A 24,136-nucleotide genomic window follows, 5' to 3' on the forward strand; every position below is an offset into this window, starting at 1 on the left:
ATTATTATCACATGTTTGAGTAAAATTATAACAGACTTATAAATTATTATGAGACTTTCTCATATTTATTTAATTAGAGGATGAAATAAAAAATACATATATAATAACAAAGAATTTAATAAAGTTTGTCTTACATTTACACAATAATAATCAATTTTAAGTATGTATGTACAATCATTTCATACAACAACATTTATAAACAAAATATTCATTCCCTTTTTCTTATCTTAACAGAAAGGTTTCAGCGAGATGGCACTAATTGATAATACTTGGCGTCACAAAAGCCCACAATAGTTTTCGCTTCAGGCACTAAAATTCGTTATTTAATGTAATAATTAGCGACACAATATCCATTACAGAGAAATAAACCAATACACACATACAAATAGTAACCATATAACTTTTGAATGAGATATACTTTACAAGAATATGACAGATTCAGATTACTTCCAGATTTCCATAGATACTGATTTTGTTGATACATTTAAAAACTTTAGTAATGAACAATTGTGATAACTATGGTTTGTTATATATAAAGTAATTGATTGAACAGTTTTGATATTACCAGCTGTAATTTTTCTTCTGTATGAATTATCAAGTGTGCTGTAAGAAATCTTTTGAAAGGTATGGTATGAAGTATGTTTATTATTTCTTGTGAAGAAAAATATGTCTGATTAAAAGAATGCCATCTTTTCATTTGACATATTTTATACTATCCTACTGTTACTGGTATTATATAGAAATGTGACAAAACATTCGAATACGAGACCATAAAGACCGATCACTTAAGTTTACTTTACTGTCAAACAATACCATATCAGTGCAATGATTTGATTGTTATGGAAATACCAATTTTATTATGTAATGTTGTTTCTATTGCTATTTTAATAGTGAAAATAATTATATTATTTCATATGAACCAGGAGTAGAAATATAATGTTTTAAATGCTTTTCAATAATTTTGGGTGCAATTTCTCTCCATAATAAGGACTTCATCTTCTAGAATATCATGTCCATATAGCACTTAGACCAGTGGGGTTATTACGGTTAGAGCATAGCAATTGTTGCTGTCAAATATTTGCTGCGGATCGATATCGAATCAAATCAAAAAAATAATTCACTATTATGGACCTATGCAGTAGCATAATACTCCATAATATTGATTTATCGATTGCAACAAATATTTGATGGTAACAGTTGTAATGTTATAACCGTTATAGCCCCACAGGTTTATATAATGAATTGTTTTTGGTCCATTTCTCTTTTCTTTTATACGATGAAATTTGCAATAAATACATTTATTTCGAGTGTTTTGCTATAAATTACCACACACTACTCAGTCTTTCTTCTTACCATCAGAAATCTCGCATACAGTTAAATTATATTAATAATAAATAGTTTTATTAAATGGGAAAAGCATTTTATACAGCCAATACTTTTACGAAATACAAAAATATTTATTTGCTTCTAATTTTAGAACAAGCAGATATTCATACAAATTATAAATTTAAATATACTGAATTTACATTATGTATAGATTGTAAGTTTAGGAAGACAAATATTAAAATCCATCAATGAATTTGAAATTATTTGGTACGGTGTGATACATTTTATTTCGAACAAAATATATGAATTAAATAAGAAATAAAAAAAAAGATAATTAAAAATGTAACGCAAGCCTATTCATACTCATGCTAGTCAAACTTGATACTGCCATTACGAAATAATTAGCAGTTTTATTATACATGAGTATGTATATCCTTAATTTTAAAACAAATATTTATATTAAGAAAGACTAATAAGTAACTCGCATCACAAATAAAACCAAGCGAATAAAATAACTATTGGTACTTATTTAAAAACCAAATGAAAATAACGGTGTGTATATTACCTAATGTAATATATATTGACTCGAATATTTGTCATAAAACTATTTGGTTTCATAAAAGAATCGGAAACAGATTAGTTATGTTACAGTTTAAACTAATGAATTGACTAAGACCCATAGATAATAGAAAGATGATAGAGGATAAGGCGGCAGTTGTATAACCTAAATGTTGAAAACATTTTACATCAAATCACAACAAATATTATTATATGGTCACGATACGTAAGAAATTACAAATTATTAGATCACAAATACGTAGCTTAGAAGTTGTTTAAAATTTGAATAATGTCGTTGGTTGTGTAGTAGTCAAAGGCATAGACAACGGACTGCACCGATACTGATCCTCTAAAAAGAGAAAAAACGACTGTGCTTTATGCCGGTAACCATATTCGCACTAAAATGCGAACCTACGAGTGAAGCGTGTCGTTTGCAAATGTATGTAAAGGTTTTGCAGCCTGTGTCGGTAATTTCACGCGAATCTAGAACATTCGCGTAGTGTCGGTACTGTAAAGACGCATACAAAAAATGCCCGAACGTTTTATCTCCGTTTCCCTCACACTTAACTCGAGTTATGGGTAAGGTACGCAAATTATTCATTGACAAATTGAATTAGTCTCACATTTATATATATGTACGTCATGGCCTTTGATAATACTCAATACCAACTATGTACTTGAAGTTCGTATTCTTAGAATGTTTGCATTTCAAGGTCATATCTACATCAACTAGATACGCATGTTGAAAAGTGTTAACAATAAACTGCATATTTAAAATTGTTCTATTTTGGTATTAGCGGAATTACCTAAACAAAAGGGCGACCGTTTTAAGAATCGATGAATTTCATTACACATTTAAAAAAAAGTAGTAACCATAGACTCATCCAACGTATTAAAAGTTAGTAATTCTTCCATCATAAATGCAAAAAAAAATGTCGATCATTTTAATACAATTTACGATATTCGTTTCCCATATAATATATTAATCGAGTACCCCTACAAGTGGTGATCGAGAATCGGTCGTGTGAGTGCGTCTAATGTGAGGAGGGGGGATCACGACCGCGTACACGACGTGTAGAACAGGATGTAGGCGGCGCTGGAGCGGACCTCGCTGGCTGGGATCTCTGTCACCAGGTGGTCGTCGTATTTGTACCATCTGGGAGTGACGACAGCATGAATTGGTTACATGTTTCTTATAAATATTTATACATTTATACGTAAACACGCGGCGTCGCTCACATTTTAGGCGATTGTCATCAGGTATTGGGTATAAAAAGGTAGCCTGTGTCCTTCCTTGGAGTCTAAGCTTCATAGGAAATTTCATCAAATTCGGGACAATGGTTTATAGAGCAACAGACAGACCTACTTGTGAAATTTTTAATATTAGTTTAGATGGATGTTGGTTCGAGATATATTGACTTTGACACCATGACAGTTTATAACCATACAAATGGCAACGTAATTTTTTCAAAGAGAAGGTTTATATATTATTAGCTTTGTAGTAACTCGCCAACAGAGAGCGCTGCAGCATTTTAGCTTTCAGTAATTAATACTAAGATTTTCGTGATGTATTTTGTCAAAAGGACGTTATGAATATTGAATAATTGTAGCATACTTACTTTCCGTATACGCTGCTCTTGCAATACGCTGTGTAATGCCCCCCCTCCATTGACCCGTAATGGTTCGACACCGCATATAGATTATACAGCGGATTTCCTGGACAATCCAGTGAGAACTGCCTCATATCCAGGTCTTCCAGTGGAAAGTCTATATATGTCTGTTTCTTTCTATACGCGTTGCACATGTACTCCTTGGGGTCGACGTAGAATCGCTTAAAATGTATAACCAGTACGGGGGGCAGTCGTGATATGTCGAGTTTTTTTACTGCGTCACGCTTCTCCTTGCAATTGGGACAGTTCCAGCCTGGTATCGTCTCGCCGTTCAGGTAGAGGTTGAGACAGTCCTGGGATTAAAGAATACAGTTACATATTATAAAAAGATTAAAATATATGCTTGTCTTCTACGTTCTTAAATTATTAACAGATATTCTACCGCAAGCAGAACTGCTGTGTTCCAATTTGAAGAATGAGTGAGCCAGTGTAACTACATGCACAAGGGACATACCATCTTAGTGCCCACGGTTGGTAATGCTTTGGAGATGTATGGAATAGTTCAAATTTCTTACAGCGCCTATAACGCCTGTCTATAGGCGGTGGTGACTTACCATCGGGTGGGCCATTAGCCCGTTCGCCTAGATTTGCCATGATAATACTAATATTCACAGGTAAGTTTTGTCGTTTGCCTCAAAAGCTCGTAACCCGAGTGTGAGTCGGGCGTGACATTGATTAAGCTATTAAGCTAACTCACGGCGAGCGTGCAGCGCGCGGAGTGCGGCGGCAGCTCCAGCGACAGGTTGGAGAAGGAGTCGTACGTGGGCGAGTTGGCGAGGCAGACGGTGCAGCGCACGGTGGAGCGGATCTGGCCGTAGAACAGGCGCAGCACCAGGCTCTCCTTGGACTTCGTGTACTCGTGCCACGCGCGCTCCGACGCGCCCAGGGTCTCCTGCGGGGATAGTGCGTCAGTCGTTGCTGCGGCTCACGGTTCGGTTTGCGTGAACGAAGCCGGATTTACAGGGCTAGAGTATCCCTTTGTATCAGTTACTTTTAAAACAGTAATTCATAATATTATTATAATTTGACTATATCTAGATATTTCAACATATAATAACACCAACTTTGTCAACTCTTGGAAGTCTCCCCGGTTGCCCTCCCCTAAATCTAGCACTACGCATAGAAATTGGACGCACAGGTAACTCTTTAACTCCCACTTCCCTATGAACCGACTCATTTTTCTAAATGAAAACGACGTGAATATGTTTGTACTGGTGTAATCGTTTCAATGAATTTCATACAGACAGATAGATAAGTCGACATGTAAATATTATAGTCAACACATAAATGTTCTCACCTTGTGTGGCGGCTTGATGGTGAACTGCAGATCCAGGTGGAGCCAGTCCATGAGGATCGTGAGGAACTCGTGCGAGTCCTGCTGCTCGCTGCCACGGAACGCTCGCTGATGTTTACCAACCTCGTTCTAAATAGAGGAACATTTCATTAATGTATTTAACTTCCCCTCTAACAATAGTGCTTGGAGTTTTGTTGTAATTTTTTACCAATAAATGATGTGAAAACTAATATAGCTACGATGCATCGCGTTTCGGAGAAGTTAGCAGTTACCAGTTTGACACGACAAACGTGAATTTAATTTCTTCATAATAAATAGGGTTAAGGTAACCTTGTATTCAGGAGGTGAGAAACTTAACCGAAGATTAAAAAATTATTACCCGTTGGGTTAAAAACCACAGGTTCATCATAAGTGTTCGTCGGTGTAAGAAAATGTCTTGATCAACTTGTCTCAAACCGTGTGGAGCATTTACAGAATCTTAGCTTGTGAGGCTATATTAGTAATAGGCTGTTTAAACATATATCGAGCGAGGAGTGAAATGTACGAATAAAATTGAAAATTAAATATGAAAATCCGTACCCGTAAATCTTTAGCAGCGATGAATCGGTATTGTCCGGACCACAGCGCGCGGACCACGGCGGCTAATTCTTCCGCTATCGCACCACGCGTACTGTGTGACCTGAGGAATTCATTATTTCTTTCAATTTTATTTGCGATCACTTAGCAAGCAATTTGCAATATATCGCCAGTCACATTCCGCACGAACCTAGACTTAAAAACAGATAAATATCTTATATAATTTGGCTCCAATTAATATACAATCTACAGCCTATTACAATGGAAGTAGGAAACAACGTAAACAAACCTAGATTAGACCTAGACAAACCTTGGTAGATTTACGTATTTCATGCGATTTGCTAATAACTCGGCTATATTATGCACTACTAAGAGTTTATGATTAATATATCTTTATTTATAACACAACACTATTACACTTAACCAATTATTTCCACTTTAATTTAACTTCCAATATTTTGGTAACAGTTTCGTCGACGTTTTGCAAATTCATAGCGAATATCATTAATCATCTCGATCAATGATATCGCGACAATTTGCTGTCAAATGTTCTTTATTAGGCTTTGCTCCTCTTGTGGTTGTAATAGAGTATAGATTCCCTTTAGACGTTAAGATACTAGATAACTATCTTATATACTTTGAATGATAGAAAACTAGAGGTAATAAATTACAAAAGTCATTTTCAATGTACTTTTTACAGAAATAAAGAATACGTAGGTGTGTTTTTATTTTGACCAAATATTTACATCAGTTACTGTAGCGTAAACGAAAACAATTTTATCACTTTAAGACCTTTATTTTATTGACCATGTTGGGTCATATGAGACTAGTTTTGATTAGAATTCTAAGTGTGACATAAATTATGATACATGTAAATAAATATCTTCTCTGGGCTGTATTTCTTTCAACTCTCAATGTGTTCAGATTTACAAACATGTTATTAATTAGTGTTTATTATTTCGTTAATATTTATTTTGTAATGTGATATTGCTTGCTGAGACTATTTGTAAAAAGTAGCAAATTCGCCAAGATAATTTCTAAATGTATTTTGTTTTTTCATGTGATATTGTGTCCGCTGTTGGTTGTCCTACTTAAAATAAGTAAATAAACGTCTCTATAATTCTAATTTTCTACATTACATTACATTAACAGCCTGTAAACTTCCCACTGCTGGGCTAAGGCCTCCTCTCCCTTTGAGGTTTGGAGCATATTCCACCACATTGGAGTAGTCCAATGCGGGTTGGTGGAATACACATGTGGCAAAATTTCGTTGAAATTAGTCACATGCAGGTTTCCTCAAGATGTTTTCCTTTACCTCCGAGCACTAGATGAATTATAAACACAAATAAAGCACATGAAAATTCAGTAGTGCTTGCCTGGGTTGAACCCGAAATCATCGGTTAACAGTAGCGTTCTAACCACTGGGCCGTCTTGGCTCAATTCTAATTTTACGTATAAAATCAGCTTAAACTGACCTGTTAATATGTTCAAGGTATTGTCCGTTGCAGAAATACGTGAAAAGTATAGCCGTATTGTTCAGGCATTGAATTATCGAATTCATATAACACGTATTCCCAAGATTCTTCAGACCTGTCAGCCCACGACCCTGGAAAATTGTCAGTAATATTCTTTATTAACTCTATTTAAATGTTTTATAGGATATCATTTTGTGTGTTAAGATATATTCAGTGTGCAGTATCGTTGTGTAAGTGTGAGAACCTTTTTGTTAGATTTCTAGAAGTATAGCTAGGTAGATATAAATTTAAGCAGAATTAAAGTAAAGCGTAATTCGTACAAAAGTAAAAGTCAAAATAAGATTTAATATTATTATTAATTATTATAACATCCCCATTGGTATACTATTACCATAAAAATATATTTTGGTTAGCTTTAATGTCACGTAGCAGGAGTTTGGAGGAAAAACCAAATCTTGATAGATTATTTTTATTTTTGGGCTTAATGATAACACCAGATAACGCGGACGGTTCATGCAGCGAAACAAGCGACTTTATAAACAATACCCATTAACTGGTTACAGGTATTCAAAATTTTCTCAAAGACCATTCATTTCGTTGTAATGCAAATGGTATTATTATTATAATCAGGAATCAAATCGCAATCCTATAAGACTAATTTTCTGTCGAATTGCTGCTGCCAGATACTAAAGTCAACCCAGTCTTTGAAACTAGTAGAATCCAGTTTGGAACTTGTATTCGCGGGAAGTTTTTAGATTTTGCAAGGGAAAAAATATTTTATGGCTGTTTAGTTTAGTATATAGGGTCGTCTGCTTGTTCCTCCCAAAAGGGGCCAGGTGAAATATTGCGAAAACTATATTTTGTTAACAAAGCATTACCTAACGACACGCAATATAACGGTGCGTGTAATTAAAGCATGGAAGGAAATTGGAGACAATTTCTAAAAAATTTTTCTTTATTAGTTTTTACAAACAAAATAAATCAAACGTTGTCGCTGAAAGTTGGTACGACAATAATAATCGGTGGGTATAAAAGCTTTGTACTACTACGATAGTCGAATAAAAACGATTTTCGAGTTCGAGATGCCGAAATTTTTTATCGTTTTTTTTAGGGTTTAATTTATACATGAAAATGAAAAATATTGTTGAGTGTTAGTGTTGTGTTAACTTATTGAGTTGCAATAAATTAATATAAATAAAAACTCACTCTTTTGAAAAGCCATATGATGTGATTTTGCGAGTACTTGAGCCTGACCTTGACCTTTAACACCATAGTGGCCGCGTCCAGCGGTATACATTTTTGTTCGTAGCGGAGAATGGTGGAAGGTTCTTGTAATATTGCGTTTAAAATTCGACCACTCTTTATTTATTTTTTTCCAAATAACAATTGACAGTTGCTCCGTTCGAAAATAGAACAGCTTCAATGGCAAGGTCTTTCCTATATTTATTGTTTATGCGTTTCAACTTCTACTAATCTTATTAAAGTTTATTAAATTATTTTAATTATAATTTGTGATATCATACGCGGAATAAATCAGTTTTATAACGGTTTCGTTTTGTATTTTGACAAAGGGAACACCAAAACTATCAACACTATTAAATATATCATGAAAATTGTTGAAATAACCGTCGCCAACATTTATTTACGATTTTGTTTTGTTAAATTTAAAATGAGTACAACTCGCACTTTTAATTATAAATTAATTTGAACTTTGGGGACTAATATTAGAGTTTTTTTATCAGGTAAATATTATTTGTTACATTTATAGAGGCAATGAAACAATTCTCGACTGTGTTAACTGATCGGACGAGTTGCTGTGACCATAGTTGTGGTGGAACTGAAGCACGTGTCTAATGCAGGGATAACTAGTAAGTGGAGTGGGTGGCAGGGCGTTAGGGTGACTATGTTTAAATGTAGATTTTCGCACTTTCATAAATATATTTAATTAAATTACTTTTTGCTTTTATTTAAATGCACTTAAATATTTAAACTTCATTATACTCAAGTAATAAATTTGTATTAGTGACTTTTTATTGCTGGTGTAACTAAAATGTGATTAAATGCTTATTAATTTACAAGGACTGTCGTGAAATGTTGTTACCCTATTAAGGGGTAATTGTTCACTGTGGCGCGTGGATTACAGGGCTAAATAGGTTGTCGGTTCGTTCCTCTTTTCAAGGCACTCCTTGTTTTCTTACCGTTCGCTAAATGTATTTGACTTTTACGAAAAGTAAAAATGGTTATCTAGTTTTATTATGTTAAACGTATAATTAGATTGTTAATTAGTTCGGTATTGGTTTATCGAATTGTTGCGAAACTAATCATTGAATTTTGAGAAAATTCATAGAAATTAAGGAGCGCTTTTATTAAAATAACATCTAGTTTTTGGATTGTTTCAATGGAAAAATTTAGTTCGTATCACACGTGTTGTATCATAAAGTAAAAGGACTTTAAAAAAATATTATATTTATTTAAGACGATTGTTAGCGTTAAACAATAGACCCTTATTAAATTAATAGTTAAGATATGTTACATATTATATATTTATTAAAAAGTTGTGGTTGTAGTTGAGTTTAGTATTTTTTGTTAACTGTGTATTTTGTTTGCGATGAGTTACTACTAAGTTTCTCTCCGGTTACACAATGAACCGATGGTAGCTTTACATTCAACTGAATGTGACTCTAACGTGACAAATCAAAAGTTCTTATAGAGCCTTTATGAATAATGTATGTCTTGAAAATCTTTTAATACAAATCGAACTGTTTTTAAAATTTTGAATTCTTCTTAGACTAAATAATAAATATAGATATCATTATTTAGTCAAGTTATATTATATATATTTTTTCTTGGTGGTAGGGCTTTGTGCAAGCCCGTCTGGGTAGGTACCACTCACTCATCAGATATTCTACCGCCAAATAACAGTATACTGTATCTGTGTTCCGGTTAGAAGGGTGAGTGAGCCAGTGTAATCACAGGCACAAGGGACATAACATCTTAGTTCCCTAGGTTGGTGGCGCATAGGTGATGTAAGGAATGGTTAATATTTCTTACAGCGCCTTTGTATATGGGCGGTGGTGACCACTTACCATCGGGTGGCCCATATGCTCGTCCGCCAACCGATGTCATAAAAAAAAAAAATATGTATTTAATTTCACGTTTATTTATTATTATTTAAATACTTACTTACTCTTTGTTTTGTTGGTATAAAAACATTTATTTATACTTCTAGACAATAATTCTATAATATATATTAATTTCGTGAACGTTTAAAGCTGAGTTTGATTTGTTAAATATTATTTGTTATAAATAACTTGAAGTTTTTAACGAAAAATGCAATGTATACCTACCGAAATAGTTGGCAATTCTTGTGTTGGCAACTTTAACAGAAACACCGAAATGGCAACATTATCCTTAGTAACGTACCCATAAAGCTCTTTCGAATTTACATGTTATTCTCTTGTTAGATTAACGATACAGTTATGTTCGTGTGTTCGCGTGATAAAAGTTCATTTCATTAATACTATGGCTGTGGAAGAATTTCTTTCATTACTACGTCGGTTATAGTCCATTAGAACAATTGACTTTTTTATTTGTAACTTCAACTTTCAATTAAACGTCGAATCAATAAATGAAAGCATATAGGAATTATAATAGGAAAATGTTTATTATTATATTTTAATAAAATAAACAGTGATCCCACAGCTGGGCTAAGGTTTCCTCCGTTTGAAGAGAAATTTATTCCACCGAGCTGTTCTAATAAGGATTGGATTCACGTGTCATCTGAGACACGGAAGCTTCCTCACGATGTTTTCCTTCATCGAAAAGCTTGTGTTGAATACTTTCGTTTTCCGGGTTTGAACCCGCAATCGTTCATCAAACCATAAGGACACCTTGGCTTAACAATAACAGTAATATTATTACTAATACCCAGTAATACTAACTAGGCTACGTCAAAATGTTGATCTGTGCACATTCAGTAGGCTTTAAAACACCACGTGCTTGTACCTTTATTTGTACGGTTTCAGTCGCTGGCTTAACCGGACACGGTCAGTTACATTTGACTAGTTCACGGCTTCGGATACGTTTGTTATTATTTAGAAAATATTACAATTAGGAGATGATGTTTGGATTTCATTTTTATTTTCCGGATGCTCTACGATTAAAGTTTTAATCGGATTGCAAGGCGAAACCTCGAAATAAAATTGTACTACCGTAAATTGGCAGAATTTATATATCAATTTTATTCTGTTATGTCACTATGTGTATTGAGCTTCGAAACGTCAATAGCGCAATAGGATATGGAGGCCGCATAGCGATGTCAAAAGTTGCAGGTTCAATTCTGACCCCCAGGGCTATTATCGTCCCCACTCTTTTAAGCTAAATTGGAGGAGTACATAGGAATATTAGTAATCCCTAAGATTGTTACTACTCTTTTAAAAAAGTATTATTTAATGCAATTGGTTTTTATTAAAAAAAAAAAACAAAATTGAATTTAGAATATATTTGATAGACAGTAGAACTAATCAATGGACGACAATGCCTTTTACATGAAATAAAGTTTCCTATTATTAATCAGTCGCCCGGCACTTAACTGATAGCTCAAAGGTTTCATACAAACAAACATATCACATACATACGTATTATAATACTCAATACTACATTCACGAGACCGACAATGTGACTAAGCAGCAATCTTTTCGACATATCGCTGCGGCATGTGGCCACACGTGCACTAAAATTACAAAATTCGCTTAGTTTATTGGTTTAACGACGAAACAAGAGATATTTACTCATTTCCATTTGTGATTTCTATTTTGGATTTTTACTATTTCAAATTAAAAATGGAAATATTCTGACTTTTTTCTGGAGACACTTGTAATTGATGCAAAACACTATCGCGAATTATAATTATCGGCTTAAAGTTGGATGGAATACACTATCGCGAATCATGTAAACATTTTATTATAACTATTGGTTTAAAGTTCGAATTTTTATGTTTTTTTTTGTACGAAGTGATGTTGATTTAGTCACTTGTTTGTTAGTATACATTAGCCGTTTTTGTAATGCATTTATTATCATAGAAATTGCCGTTATGTTAATTACTAATTTGATAATTATTATTCTCCGATTCAGTCTTATAGGCTCATGACCATCAAATGTACCACTCTCGAAATGTCAGGCAGTTTTATAATCAGGACCTTTTTTATGGCATTGGTTGGCGGACGAGCATAGGGGTCACCTGATGGTAAGTAAGAAGTATTAACCATTCCTTACATTACCTATGCGCCATCAACTTCGGAAACTAAGATGTTATGTTCCTTGTGCCTGTGATTACACTGGCTTACTCACCCTTCTAACCGGAACACAGCAATACAGAGTACTGTTATTTGGCAGTAGAATATCTGATGAGTGGGTGGCTTGCACAAAGCCCTACCACCAAGTAAATCATCGATTGTGCTTTTAATCGTCATATTGTATACTTTTATTAAGTAATATCACTTGGTAGCAGGGTAATTGAGTATTAATATTAATACATCAGATGGTTAATACTCTCAAAAAACAAACTAAAATGACAGATTTTTTATAATTAACATTTTTTTTCCATATTTGTATAAACTTGCTTAAATATTTTTATTTTTTAAGTAAGGTAATCTGAACGTTAAAAAAAATTAACGAGAGAAAATGAAATTGTCAATCTAATCACTTTGTACGAGCCCACCTGGGTACTACTCACTCATCAGTACTACATATTTTAATTTTATGTAGTTAGACTGTATTTTTTTCGAAGTTTAGGCCATTATTATTAATATATATAGATTTCATTATAAAAAATATACACATTGCATATGTATAGAGTACTGATTTTTCTTATTAAGTAATATATTATATTAAATTTAAAAGTGTTTAAGTATTATTTAGTAGACAGCTACAACATTGAATCTAAGTTGTAAATATGGATGAATAGGATTATCCGCAGTGTAAGTTGGGATTAAAATGTTAAAAGTGTACATTGCATTTACATTTGATATGTGTATAGAACATGTGCCAACGGTTCTGCTTTTAGAAATAAAAAAAATAATTAATTCATTAAATCATTAATTTTCCCGTCGAAACACGTGGTCCTTATTACGTCACGGTGTGCGTACCACAAACAATGTGACGGCTTGACGGCTTGTCTCGCTTTATTTGTTTCTAACGCCGTGACGCAACGTGCTCCGATCGTGTTCGTAATAAATTGATACTAGGCATCATTTTCAATCAGGGAGGCATCGATACGCCTTTTTGCCGATACAATACCGATACCGATACTCTTAGAAAAATATCGGCGATACCGATACACTCGTTTGCAACGAAAATGACAAGACAAGAGGCGCGTTTACATTACTTTTTTTACTTACATTTTTTTAAAACATGTAATTTGAACAGTATCGTTGTATCCGCCAGAAAAATATCGCCGATACCGATATATGGTTACAACGCCGATATATCGGTATCGGTATCGGATGCATCCCTATTTTCAATATATACTTGGAGATATGGCTTTGTCTAAGCAGGTACCACCCAGTCATCAGATATTCTACCGCCAAACAACAGTACTCAGTATGGCTGTGAAGAGTGAGTGAGCCAGTGTATTTACAGACACAAGGGACATTATATCTTAGCTCGCAAGGTTGGTGGCGACTGGTGACGTAAGGAATGGTTAATATATAACCATTGTCTTTGGGCGGTGGTGACTATTTGCCCGCCCGCTTCCCTATATCATAAAAAAAGATTATTTGATTATGTTTATTTAAATTATTACGCACTACCTTGTTCATTCCGTACGGTAAAATAGGCTAGCTCATAATAATTTGTTATTATTGCTGTTATTTTAACGCGTTAGAAAAAATATGAGCGTACATTTTTACTATGCGCGCGCACAAGATGACAAGAACACTGCGTGAAGTTTGCTCGCTGAGCCGCCAATTAAGTGTCAAATCGTTCAAAATAGACAACTTCAGACCTTATCTTACCTTACAATGTTTATTCTACTACAAATTTAAATTATGAATGTTTAAATTTGTGATTGAGAGAAATTACATTTATCAAATTATAATTTTATTATAATTAATTATTTGTTATTAAAACTTCTCACGCGTGTATGTTAATACAGGCATATAATTAATTATTATAGTTAATTTTATTCTGATCCTATTATTATATAATTCTAATTATTATATCAAATGTAAACGCAATGAAAACTTCAACAATTTAATCCCGACTTACACTGTGGATAATCCTATGCGGACATATTTAAAACCAGATACAATGTTTTAGCTGTCTACAAATAATGCTAAAATATATTTACAACTTAATATACTTAATTATTTAATAAGAAAACTAAATTTTCCACCCATACAATACATTACTCGTAATTAAATGTATTTTAATAAATCCTACGTTATGAACGCGCAATGAAAATTTAATTTATTCGTTGCACCTAAAACAAGCAACTAATTGTCTCCGGGTATGCGTACGATACACGGCATAATACAACTGTATTATTGGAAAGTACCTATGTGTGTGTTCTAAAAGAAATTCCCACGCTTACAAACTACTCTCTTAAGTGATATTTGTTCAATATATATGAATGTTATGAAGTTGGCTAGCTTGTATATTCGTAAATTACCAATCCCATATTAAAATACTTTTTTTAAACATTTATTAATCAATCTTATGGTGTCCTTTCGCCACTATTTTTCGCCATCGTGCTTCTAACTTTCGACTTTCCATTAGATCATTTCTCCATGCAAAGCGGAATATATATAAAGAGAATTGTTGGTATATAGCAGACCAATCAATGAAGTGACTTTTGAAAAAAAGTATAACTAAAAAAATAATTATTTTTTAAAACCAAAACGAATACGTTTGTGCGTACATTATTTTTTTTTTTTTCAGCCGAATATGTTTGCGGAATATAGGTCATATTGAGTCTAACAATAATTATGTCCATATCGTTAATTTCACTTGGGTTGTTTATTATAAAACATCTACAGAAAAACTAAGGCTACCTGCAGATGAACCGGCCCCGGACTGCCAGTTTATATTACGTATTTAAACAAAATCACCTACAGCACTGCCTTTAAGCGAGCGCGTTTGTAATTTGTGTGAAGTGCGTACGTGTGTAGTCACGATTTGCACGTGAGTGTGTAACCTTGTGTCGAATGCTCACGTGTGTAGTCATGTGTTGCGTGCGTGTGTGCGTACTCACCACGTCCCCCCACACGGGCTGGAAGTCCCGCTGGTGCAGCTCGCAGGAGGGTGCCATCTTGGGCGGCGGAGGCTTGGTGCTGCGGTCGAACTGCGGGGCGGCCGACTCGTCCTCGTCCGATGACACCTGTGACCGAGCGAGGTCACTATTATTATGTATTCATTTTAGTTCTTTTAGATTGACAGCGGAACAATGATTGATGATATAGAATATATTAATAATATATTCGGGGTCAAAGTTAAACAGGTTCACAAAATTAATAGTTAAAAGGAAATAGTATTGTGAATTGGATATACCTGATAACTAGTGCGAATGGATGGGGATTTTAAAATGGAAGCCATTCCAATAGAATGTACCAAAATTCTAAAGAATAGTTCATAGAAGAATAGTCACAAAATATATTTTTTGTATTCAACAATCCTTTAGGATTATCGTTGAAAATTATGCCCCTAGAAGTAGTTTTCATAAAAAATATACACGATTTTTAAAGGAATGGTTTCGTTGAGAAATTAACTTTCGTAGATTTAACTCTCACGAACCTTGGCGATATTGGGCGACGACTGCGAGCGATTCAGACCGGTGGCCCCGGGGCTGTCCGTCGGGGAGCCCATGTAGGCGTCGCCGTCGTCCTCCTGGGGGTGAAATCTTAAATATACTCATCAGAGAGGCGAGCCCCGCGCCGGCCCGACGCGAGTCGCGCGAGTCCTTACCCGGCCCGGCTTCCGCTTGGCGCGCGCCTCGGCCAGCTTCCGCTTCCGCTCGGTCTCCAGCGCCTCCCGGCGGCGGTCCAGCGCGTCCCGCTGCGCGCGCACGGCCGCGATGCGCGCGCGCGACGCCGCCGCCGCCACTGACACACACACACACAGCCCGTCAGCTCCCAGCGGGCCCAAGGCCGGCCCCGAGGGTGGCGGAAAATCGAAATATACGGGACGTGCTCATTATGTTACTTCGTCGTGATTTAATTGTTTTGTATGTTTGTTTATTATAAAAATACCCTAAATGTCCTCCCAATAAAAAAATCGAGACGGACTAAGTACTGAAAATAATAAATATATGTGACAGCGATGACGAGAAGCGGCATTTCCCGAGACTTCGAAGGCCATCGCCCGCTGGTAGTTTTGCTAACTTTACGCTGGGCTACAGTTGTCGCACACGCGCATAGTGGACGTGTTTTCGTTTATTTATATTGTTTATTTCGAAAACAAAACATTACTTTCAGAAACATAGGATCGTAGTTCCTACGTTTCCACGTGACGTGTGCGAGCTCCTAATTTAAATTTGAAGGTGAATTTTATTAATTATTATGTGGGATAAATGCGATTAGAGCACTAAATAAAAAAGAAAAAAATATTAAATTAATATTCCTTTCGGAAAACAATTGGAAAATGCATTTGACTAAGTTTAATCGATATTTTGAAAATCGATATTTAAATACAATCATAATTACCCTGTACGTCGTCGTCCACGGGAACGTCCTCAGACGCCTTCACGATACTCTCCGCGAGTTTCTCCGCCTCTTCTTTCTCCCTCCGCTGATACTCTTCGAGTTGCTCGCGGAGAGAAAGATTTTCTTGTTCCTTAACATTAAACGTTATTTTAGTTGAATTTTCAAAACTCGCCCGTAAATCTTCAAATGCTTGACAAAATTTTAATAAAAAAAGGACTTTCCTTATCAGCTCTACATATAAATTTATATCGATTTTTAACTTAAACTTTAAATCAGTTCACGACGGCAGCGTGACAGAATACGATCATAGATGACAGAAGGTAAGGTGCGACAATGATTATAATACAACATTTTGAGGACGCGACGATAAGTCGGATTTCAAGATAATCCAGTGCTAAACAAAAAGTACTACTGTTTAGTTTAACAGTTAGAATTTAAGGGTTACCGAAGCCACCAAAAATCATTCAATTTAGAATAAAAAGTAATAAACAATACCTCTAAGAAATTAAATATTATCGAGCACCATGTATAAGATCGCTGTCATAATTTTTATGTAGCGAAATGGTACAAGTATAAATTGGATATAGATAGATAACACTTAGAGATGTGTAACACTCACACGAAAACACAGAAATAGTTTACGAATAACACGCATAAAGACGTACATACCATGTCGTATTGTTTGTTCTCGAGCTGCATGAGCTGTGATATGATCTCCTGCTCCCTTAGCTTGTACATGGCTCGCATCTCATCTCGCTGTTCCACCTCACGGTGCTGGCGGACATCCTCCCAGTCCTGCGAATAAGTCGATGGAATGATTATATACATTCATATTCTTTTTTATTTCGAATTAGCTGCATTAAAATAAAAAATCGATTCATTTATTTAAATTTGTCGTAATGTTGTATTAATTGTAAACATTTCAGTACAAATGCGAATATTTATTATTTATTTGTGATATGATATCATACTCCTTGTAATAAACAAACATTACATACATAATATAACATCAATTAATTTTATTAATAAAGTAATTTGACCGGTTTCTTTCAAGTGCGGCCTCATAAGGCAGAAAATAGTAATGTGGTTCTACCATCAGTCATTGCAAGTTTAAAAGAGCAATGTGTGCAACGATATTATTATTATTTTCCATTTATCAAAGATGCCCCCCCCCCATGCTCCACGGCACGTACCTGCTCGGCCTTGAGGCGCTCCATCTCCAGCGTGAGCGAGGTGTCCTCGATGCGCTCCTGCTGCTCCAGCAGCGTCTGCACGCCGCGCGCGCGCTCCGAGTACAGCGCCAGCGCCGCCGACTGCCACACACGCCACACGTCAGCCCGCCCGTAAGGTTATTGTATGCGAATGGACCACCTGACGTTGGTGGTCACCGCCGCCAAGTATTAACCATTCCACCCACGATGCCACCAACCATGGGAACTAAGACGTTATGTCCCCTGTGCCTGAAGTTACGCTGACTCACTCACCCTTCAAATCGGAACACAATAGTACTCGGCCCTGCTGTTCAGCGGTATAATATCTGATGAGTGGGTGTAATATAAACAGACGGGCTGGCACAAAGCCCTGCCACCAAGAAAAATCCAATATGGAACTCGATAATATTGATCAATTTTCATTTATTCAAATTAGGTAGACTGACTGGCAAATGGGCTAGATGATGGTCATCACGGCCTGTATAAATTTTACCTATCCTTACGATCTATCTTTTATGTATTTTCGTTTTTTGGTGGAATACGGAAATTTATGACGTAACATGGAAGTTACACATAATTGTGATCCCGTTACAATAGGCTAGTTGACAAAATTTGGAAATTAGTTTAAAACTATAGCTTAGCATCTATTTCACCCCAAAAATATACTATTTTAAGAAAAATAGGTTTTTTATGTTAGTATTTTGAGTTTTTAGAAATGAACTTGAAATTGACCGCGAAAAAGGCCAAGACTGTCATGGCGTCTTGAATGACGTCACACCTCGCGAAACAGCCGTGTTTGTGTATGACAGTCAATTGTGTTTTTTAATAAATAATGAATTCCTCGTATTATAAATACTGTATGGTGCCCCAATGTGAAAGTACAATGATAAAAACGCCAGACAAATTATTCATATACGTACCAAACAATAAATAAATACGAATAAAGTGCTTAAAAATGGCATGGAGGCAAGATGCTCTTATTTTGTCAACTAATTCCACAATTTATTTCTGTGAAGATCATTTCGATGTAAGTATTAAATACAACTTTATATATCTAGTTATAAATGTATCGTAAAAGAAATGAATTTAGCAAATATAATATATTACACATAACCTATAAAATGTTAGGACTAGAATAGGACTTTATGATTTGTTTGAGTTAAAATATTATTTTCGTTTTATAAAATGTAATAATTCAAACTCTTCTTATGTTTTTAGTTGCCAAATGATATGACTAATTATACAGAGTATCATATTATGGGTAAAGACACAAGTGCGCATGAAACCAGGTTGTATACCAACGAAGTTCGAATGCCAAGAAGATATATGTTGAAAAAACAAAGTTTGTCAATAATCGCAGAGTGTTTGAAAGATCCAGAACCAAGTAGTACCCCCAGTTTATCTGCCATAATGATAATTGATAGCAACAACGTAGCGTTCCGCGCTTGTTTCGCGAGGTGTGACGTCACGCAACTCTGATTGGTGTTTAATGTCACGTGATTAAATGCCTCATTTTGTCGATTTTATTTTCCAAAAATATAATTAATCTTTTATTATTTTTGTAGAAAAGTTGTTTTTTTATTTACTAATTATCATGGTTAATCATTAGAAACTCAAAGCCATCCGATTTATTATTAGTGGAAACAAGCCTATTGCTTCTAATATAACGTTTACCTTGCTACTTCGGTCTACGGCTGGTTCTCCAGGTTTGTTGACCCGACTAACGGGAGCCGGCGGTGGACTCAAATCCGAAAAGTTAGGATAGTCGATTCCGTCTGAAATGGCATTATTCCGTTTATGCAATTTCATTATATATATAGTTCATTCCATCTTTACTCGTATTATCTGTCATTGTTTTATATTTAAAACATATGCAGGTACAGAGTTTATGTGCTTAAGCACCAGATTCAATTTTTTCTTATGGCATTCAAAAATATTACTTTAAACGTCATATACATAATCTTATCCTAAGTATTATTAAAATCGTCAAGCGATACTGCTAGCATCGCTTGTTCTTGTCCTAATAATTTGGGATTGTCCCCATTATTACCATACTATGTGAGCCAAGATGGCCAAGTGGTTAGAACGCGTGCATCTTAACCACTGAATTTTCATGTGCTTAATTTATGTTTATAATTCATCTCGTGCTCGGCGGTGAAGGAAAACATCGTGAGGAAACCTGCATGTGACTAATTTCAACGAAATGCTGTCACATGTGTATTCCACCAACAAGCATTGGAGCAGCGTGGTGGAATATGCTCCAAACCTTCTTCTCAAAGTGAGAGGAGGCCTTAGCCCAGCAGTGGGAAATTTACAGGCTGTTAATGTAATGTAAAAAAAATGTAATGTGCGGCACAGCCTATTCAGCTCTGTTGAAACCACGCGACTTGGTATAATTTTGTCAAAATTGGATAATAATGGCAAACATATTACCTAACATAATATCATCAAGCATGCTCTCCTGTGACGGGGGTATCACTTGCGGATTTGTTGTGAACGCGGGATACTTCAAAAGCCAGTCTTCGTATCCGCCGCTTAAAGCGAGCGGTTGTCTTGAATATTGAACTTTAACATCCCACTGAAATATAAAAAGATAAATATGATCACACTCACACAGTGTTATGGACCAAGAAGATATTAAGCAAACTTTGACCTGAATTTACATTACATCATTGGTTGAGATCTTTATAATCTGTGGTATTAGACTGAGTTTGGTAAGGTTTTTCAGATAAAACAAACATCGAACCTAACCGTATCTATTTATTTAGATTTTTACAATAGTGTTTTAGCTTCACTACTCCTACATAAATTGAAGTTCCCCTCCTCTTATAACCTTCATACAAGGCGTGAAAAGACTTGCCGGTCGGCATGGCGAGGGCGACTAGTGCAGTTCAGTCTGACTGCACTGGTCGTCTTCGCGTTTGTACTCCACTACTACTTACCATCTCTACCAGTGGACTGGGGTCATATGCCTACGCGGAAAATATATTAAAAAAGAATTCTATTTTATAAAACAATCTTATTTTTATTTGCTTATAGCCTTTTATTTATAACCTTTGAAAAAAAAGGTAACTTAGTATGGATTTTAGTATTACCTTAAGTAGAATAGTTTTCAACAAATGGAGAGTCATTCCTGGTATGAATGCAGAACTGTTCCAGTCCAACATAACAATGATGTCCATGGAGGCTCGTTCAGCCCACACTGGTTTTGAGGCCGCTGGCAAGCTTTGTTCCAATACATGTGCTGATTGTCTAGTAAAATAAAAAAAAATGTTGTTATATTATTGCTTAAAAAAGCCAAACAGGAACCAAAAAACCAATGAGCAATGATAGACAAAAATATTAAATTCCTCCACATCTGTCTAACTTTTTTTATATTATTTGATCTCCACATACTAAAAATCCATTGTTTAACTTGATTGCTAGATATTGATTAATTTGTTACTTCTTTCTTTATTTTTTTATATCATATACTAACAATAGCAATTGTTTTCCTACTTAAATATATTTTCGAAATGTTTTTTTTGTGGATATGATAAATTCTAATAATCACAAGTATAATTACCCGGGTGATATACATTCCTGTGGTACACTGATGCAAGCTGGGTGGTTGATGTGGGACTCAATGTAGTCCTTTCCAGGCCTGGCGTCCATTATCATAACCTTTAACTTGCCACTTTTTAGTAAAGTGTACAATTGTTCACTTTTTATCGTCACTTCCTCTAGACCTGGGGATAAAAAATAAGATTCTAAGATTCTCATAAAAAGATTTTTGTAGCAAGAGTATTGATTAAAGGAGAATCAAAAATGATTTATAACAGTCACAATTTACAATTTGAAGGTGACTTCAATTGCTATTGTAAACAACAGTTTAGAAGTAAAATTGTCCCATAGCTAGGGTAGTATGAAAAATTGTAATATCAAAATATCTGGGTTTAGCTGAAGAGTATTCAAACTAATTGTTTATTTAGGACAGCCAGGTGAATAATGCAACATATAACTATGCTCCATAATATATTTAAATACATATCAAACAAAAAAAAATGCAATAAATTATCTTAAATATATTCTATAGTAAAGTAAATTAAAGAAACAAAATAAATGATGCAATGTGTCCCAAATAAATATACTATTAAGATTGGGCTTGGCACCCAACACACTACATTAAAGCCATTTTAATGTTTCTCCTCCACTTCCTTGTATGTGAGGCATAATACCATTAAAGAATCAATACTTATTAAGCAGTAATGATTTTATATTACATTCAAATTACATGATTTTTTTATATATAATAAATGTGTAAGTAAATTTTTAAGAAAAATAAAAATAAATTATAAAATGATTCATATTAAATTCCCAGATAACACTGAAGACATATTACAGAGTTGTTTCTGTTATTAAAAATGACAATTTAAAATTGTTTAATACTTTTTTGTTATAGTAAGTAAAATATTTATATGGCTGCTGCAGTTAATCATATTTAAATAACCATAGAAGTGCTAAAATAAAATAAATATCAACTATACGTTGTGAATGTTTAAAAAATTGATGGGTAATATTACTTTTTTTTACTAGCAACTTATAATTAACAGATAACTCTCAAAAATTAGTTGTTTAAGTTAAGAAATAAAATAGCCCCCTAAAATGGTTCTCATTTTCTGAATATGGTGATCTAACCATTATGTTCAAAGTAATGTTAAGACAAATATGAATAGAGTAATATTTCATTTTCTACTCATAAAAAAACTATTAAACTTAATAGCTCAACAGAGCTGCCAAGTGTGATGTAATGTCCTTAACTAAGTTTTGTATAGAATGAAGTCATATGATAGTTTTTTAATGAAGTTTTATAAATCATTTAGTGTAAGTATTGAAAGAAAGATATTTATTTAAATGACAATTCATATTAAAAAATATTTCATAGACTTACAAATGTAATTTATATTTTTAAAGGACCCTTAACAATGATTTATTAACACACTTAAACTTAAATAACATGCAAAGAAAATATTAATAATAATAATCATGAAGTACTTTAGCTCAACAGAGCTCCCGAGAGTGATGTAATGGGTTTAGTTAAATTTTGTATAGACTTAAATCATATGATGAGTTGAAATACAATTGATAAATGTATTATTATTAAAGTGTTACCTGGTACACCATGTGGGTCACTCACTACCACTGTTTCCATTGCTTTCTTTCTGTTTTCATCAATTTTTTGCTTAATCAATTCATTCTCTTTTATGTCTTGTAGGCGTTGCGCTTGTTCTTCTTTTTTATATCTGAAAAATTAGAATATAATCTAGTTCTTTAAATAAATTCAATGTCATTGAAATATTGGAAAATGAAATCTTATTTTTTGACACTTTTTCATTGTATTATGAAAATGAAAAGCTTTTAAGCCTTACATTGTTATTTATATTAAATTTTATAAAATTGTACCTTTTAATAATTTGCTTAATATTCAGTGTAATTGTATAGTAATGTGTTTATTAAGTTAAAAATTTACCTCACAATTAAGCTATTTTTTAAATTCTCTGCTGCATCTATTGCTTTGTTTGGATTTTTTGTTCCAATCATACTGTTAAAGTAAGTCTTGTCTTTTGTATAATCTTTATCTTTGCTTATATATGAAACTACTCGCAGGTATTTCATGTATTGTACATAGGAATACTCCTCATCGCCCTTTTCACGGGCCTCTTCTGCAGTTTCAAAAAGTTTTTGAGCTGTTTTGCATAACCTATAAATGTAATAAAACTTTGCTATTAAAATTGACAAACTTTTTATGAAAATATTTTAAAATAATTTAATTAAAAACTTACATTGTAGCTCTTTTAGATTTAAAGTCAACATTGTGTAATTTATCTAAATCTTCGATACATTTCCCCAGATGGAGTTGTAAACGACGCGTCTCAGTCATTTTAGAATTTAATTAGCGAACACTGCGATATAATGAAATTTTAGAATAAAAGCCACCAGGACCTTAAACATCACATTTATATCGACTAATAACAGGTCCTCAATTTTAAAGTACAAACAAAAATTAGGAATACAATAATAACTCTTCTGAAAACGTCACTATTTTTACATTAATGTCATTTGTCACTTTGTCAATAAAATATTTTCACTCTATGGTCACGACTATGGTCATAACATTTGTTCAATTTTATAATTAGTTTAATTTTTTGTTGAAAATAGTTTTTTTTCTAAAAAATATCAATTATAAATTATATATAATAAATTGAAATGTGTCGACTTCTAAATAATAAACATTATTATATACGAAGGTAAAGTAGTACAGTCGTAAAATTAAAAAAATCTGTCAACG

At 34.0% G+C, this 24,136-nt stretch overlaps 1 protein-coding gene across 2 annotated transcripts; it reads right to left on the reverse strand.

Annotated features, from left to right (window-relative positions):
- Window positions 1-131: 131 nt before the first annotated feature.
- LOC125071284 (ubiquitin carboxyl-terminal hydrolase 8) lies at window positions 132-23,879 on the reverse strand. Of its 2 annotated transcripts, XM_047681460.1 has the most exons (19): window positions 23,631-23,879; window positions 23,318-23,548; window positions 22,960-23,090; window positions 21,374-21,536; window positions 20,904-21,060; window positions 20,242-20,386; window positions 19,483-19,583; window positions 17,791-17,910; window positions 17,267-17,392; window positions 16,598-16,727; window positions 15,861-15,997; window positions 15,690-15,782; window positions 15,151-15,276; window positions 6,900-7,030; window positions 5,428-5,527; window positions 4,852-4,977; window positions 4,252-4,446; window positions 3,504-3,847; window positions 132-3,040 (listed from the first exon to the last, which is right to left on the reverse strand). In XM_047681460.1, the coding sequence occupies exons 1-19, from the start codon at window positions 23,726-23,728 to the stop codon at window positions 2,938-2,940; spliced, it is 2,757 nt and encodes a 918-aa protein (XP_047537416.1). In that variant the 5' UTR covers window positions 23,729-23,879; the 3' UTR covers window positions 132-2,937. The 2 variants fall into 2 exon arrangements, with proteins under 2 accessions (XP_047537416.1, XP_047537417.1); XM_047681461.1 differs by lacking the exons at window positions 15,151-15,276; window positions 15,690-15,782; window positions 15,861-15,997; ... (8 more) ...; window positions 23,318-23,548; window positions 23,631-23,879 and adding an exon at window positions 8,106-8,722.
- Window positions 23,880-24,136: the final 257 nt, after the last annotated feature.

This window comes from Vanessa atalanta, chromosome 19 (genome assembly GCF_905147765.1).
Source record: "Vanessa atalanta chromosome 19, ilVanAtal1.2, whole genome shotgun sequence".
Lineage (NCBI taxonomy): Eukaryota > Metazoa > Arthropoda > Insecta > Lepidoptera > Nymphalidae > Vanessa > Vanessa atalanta.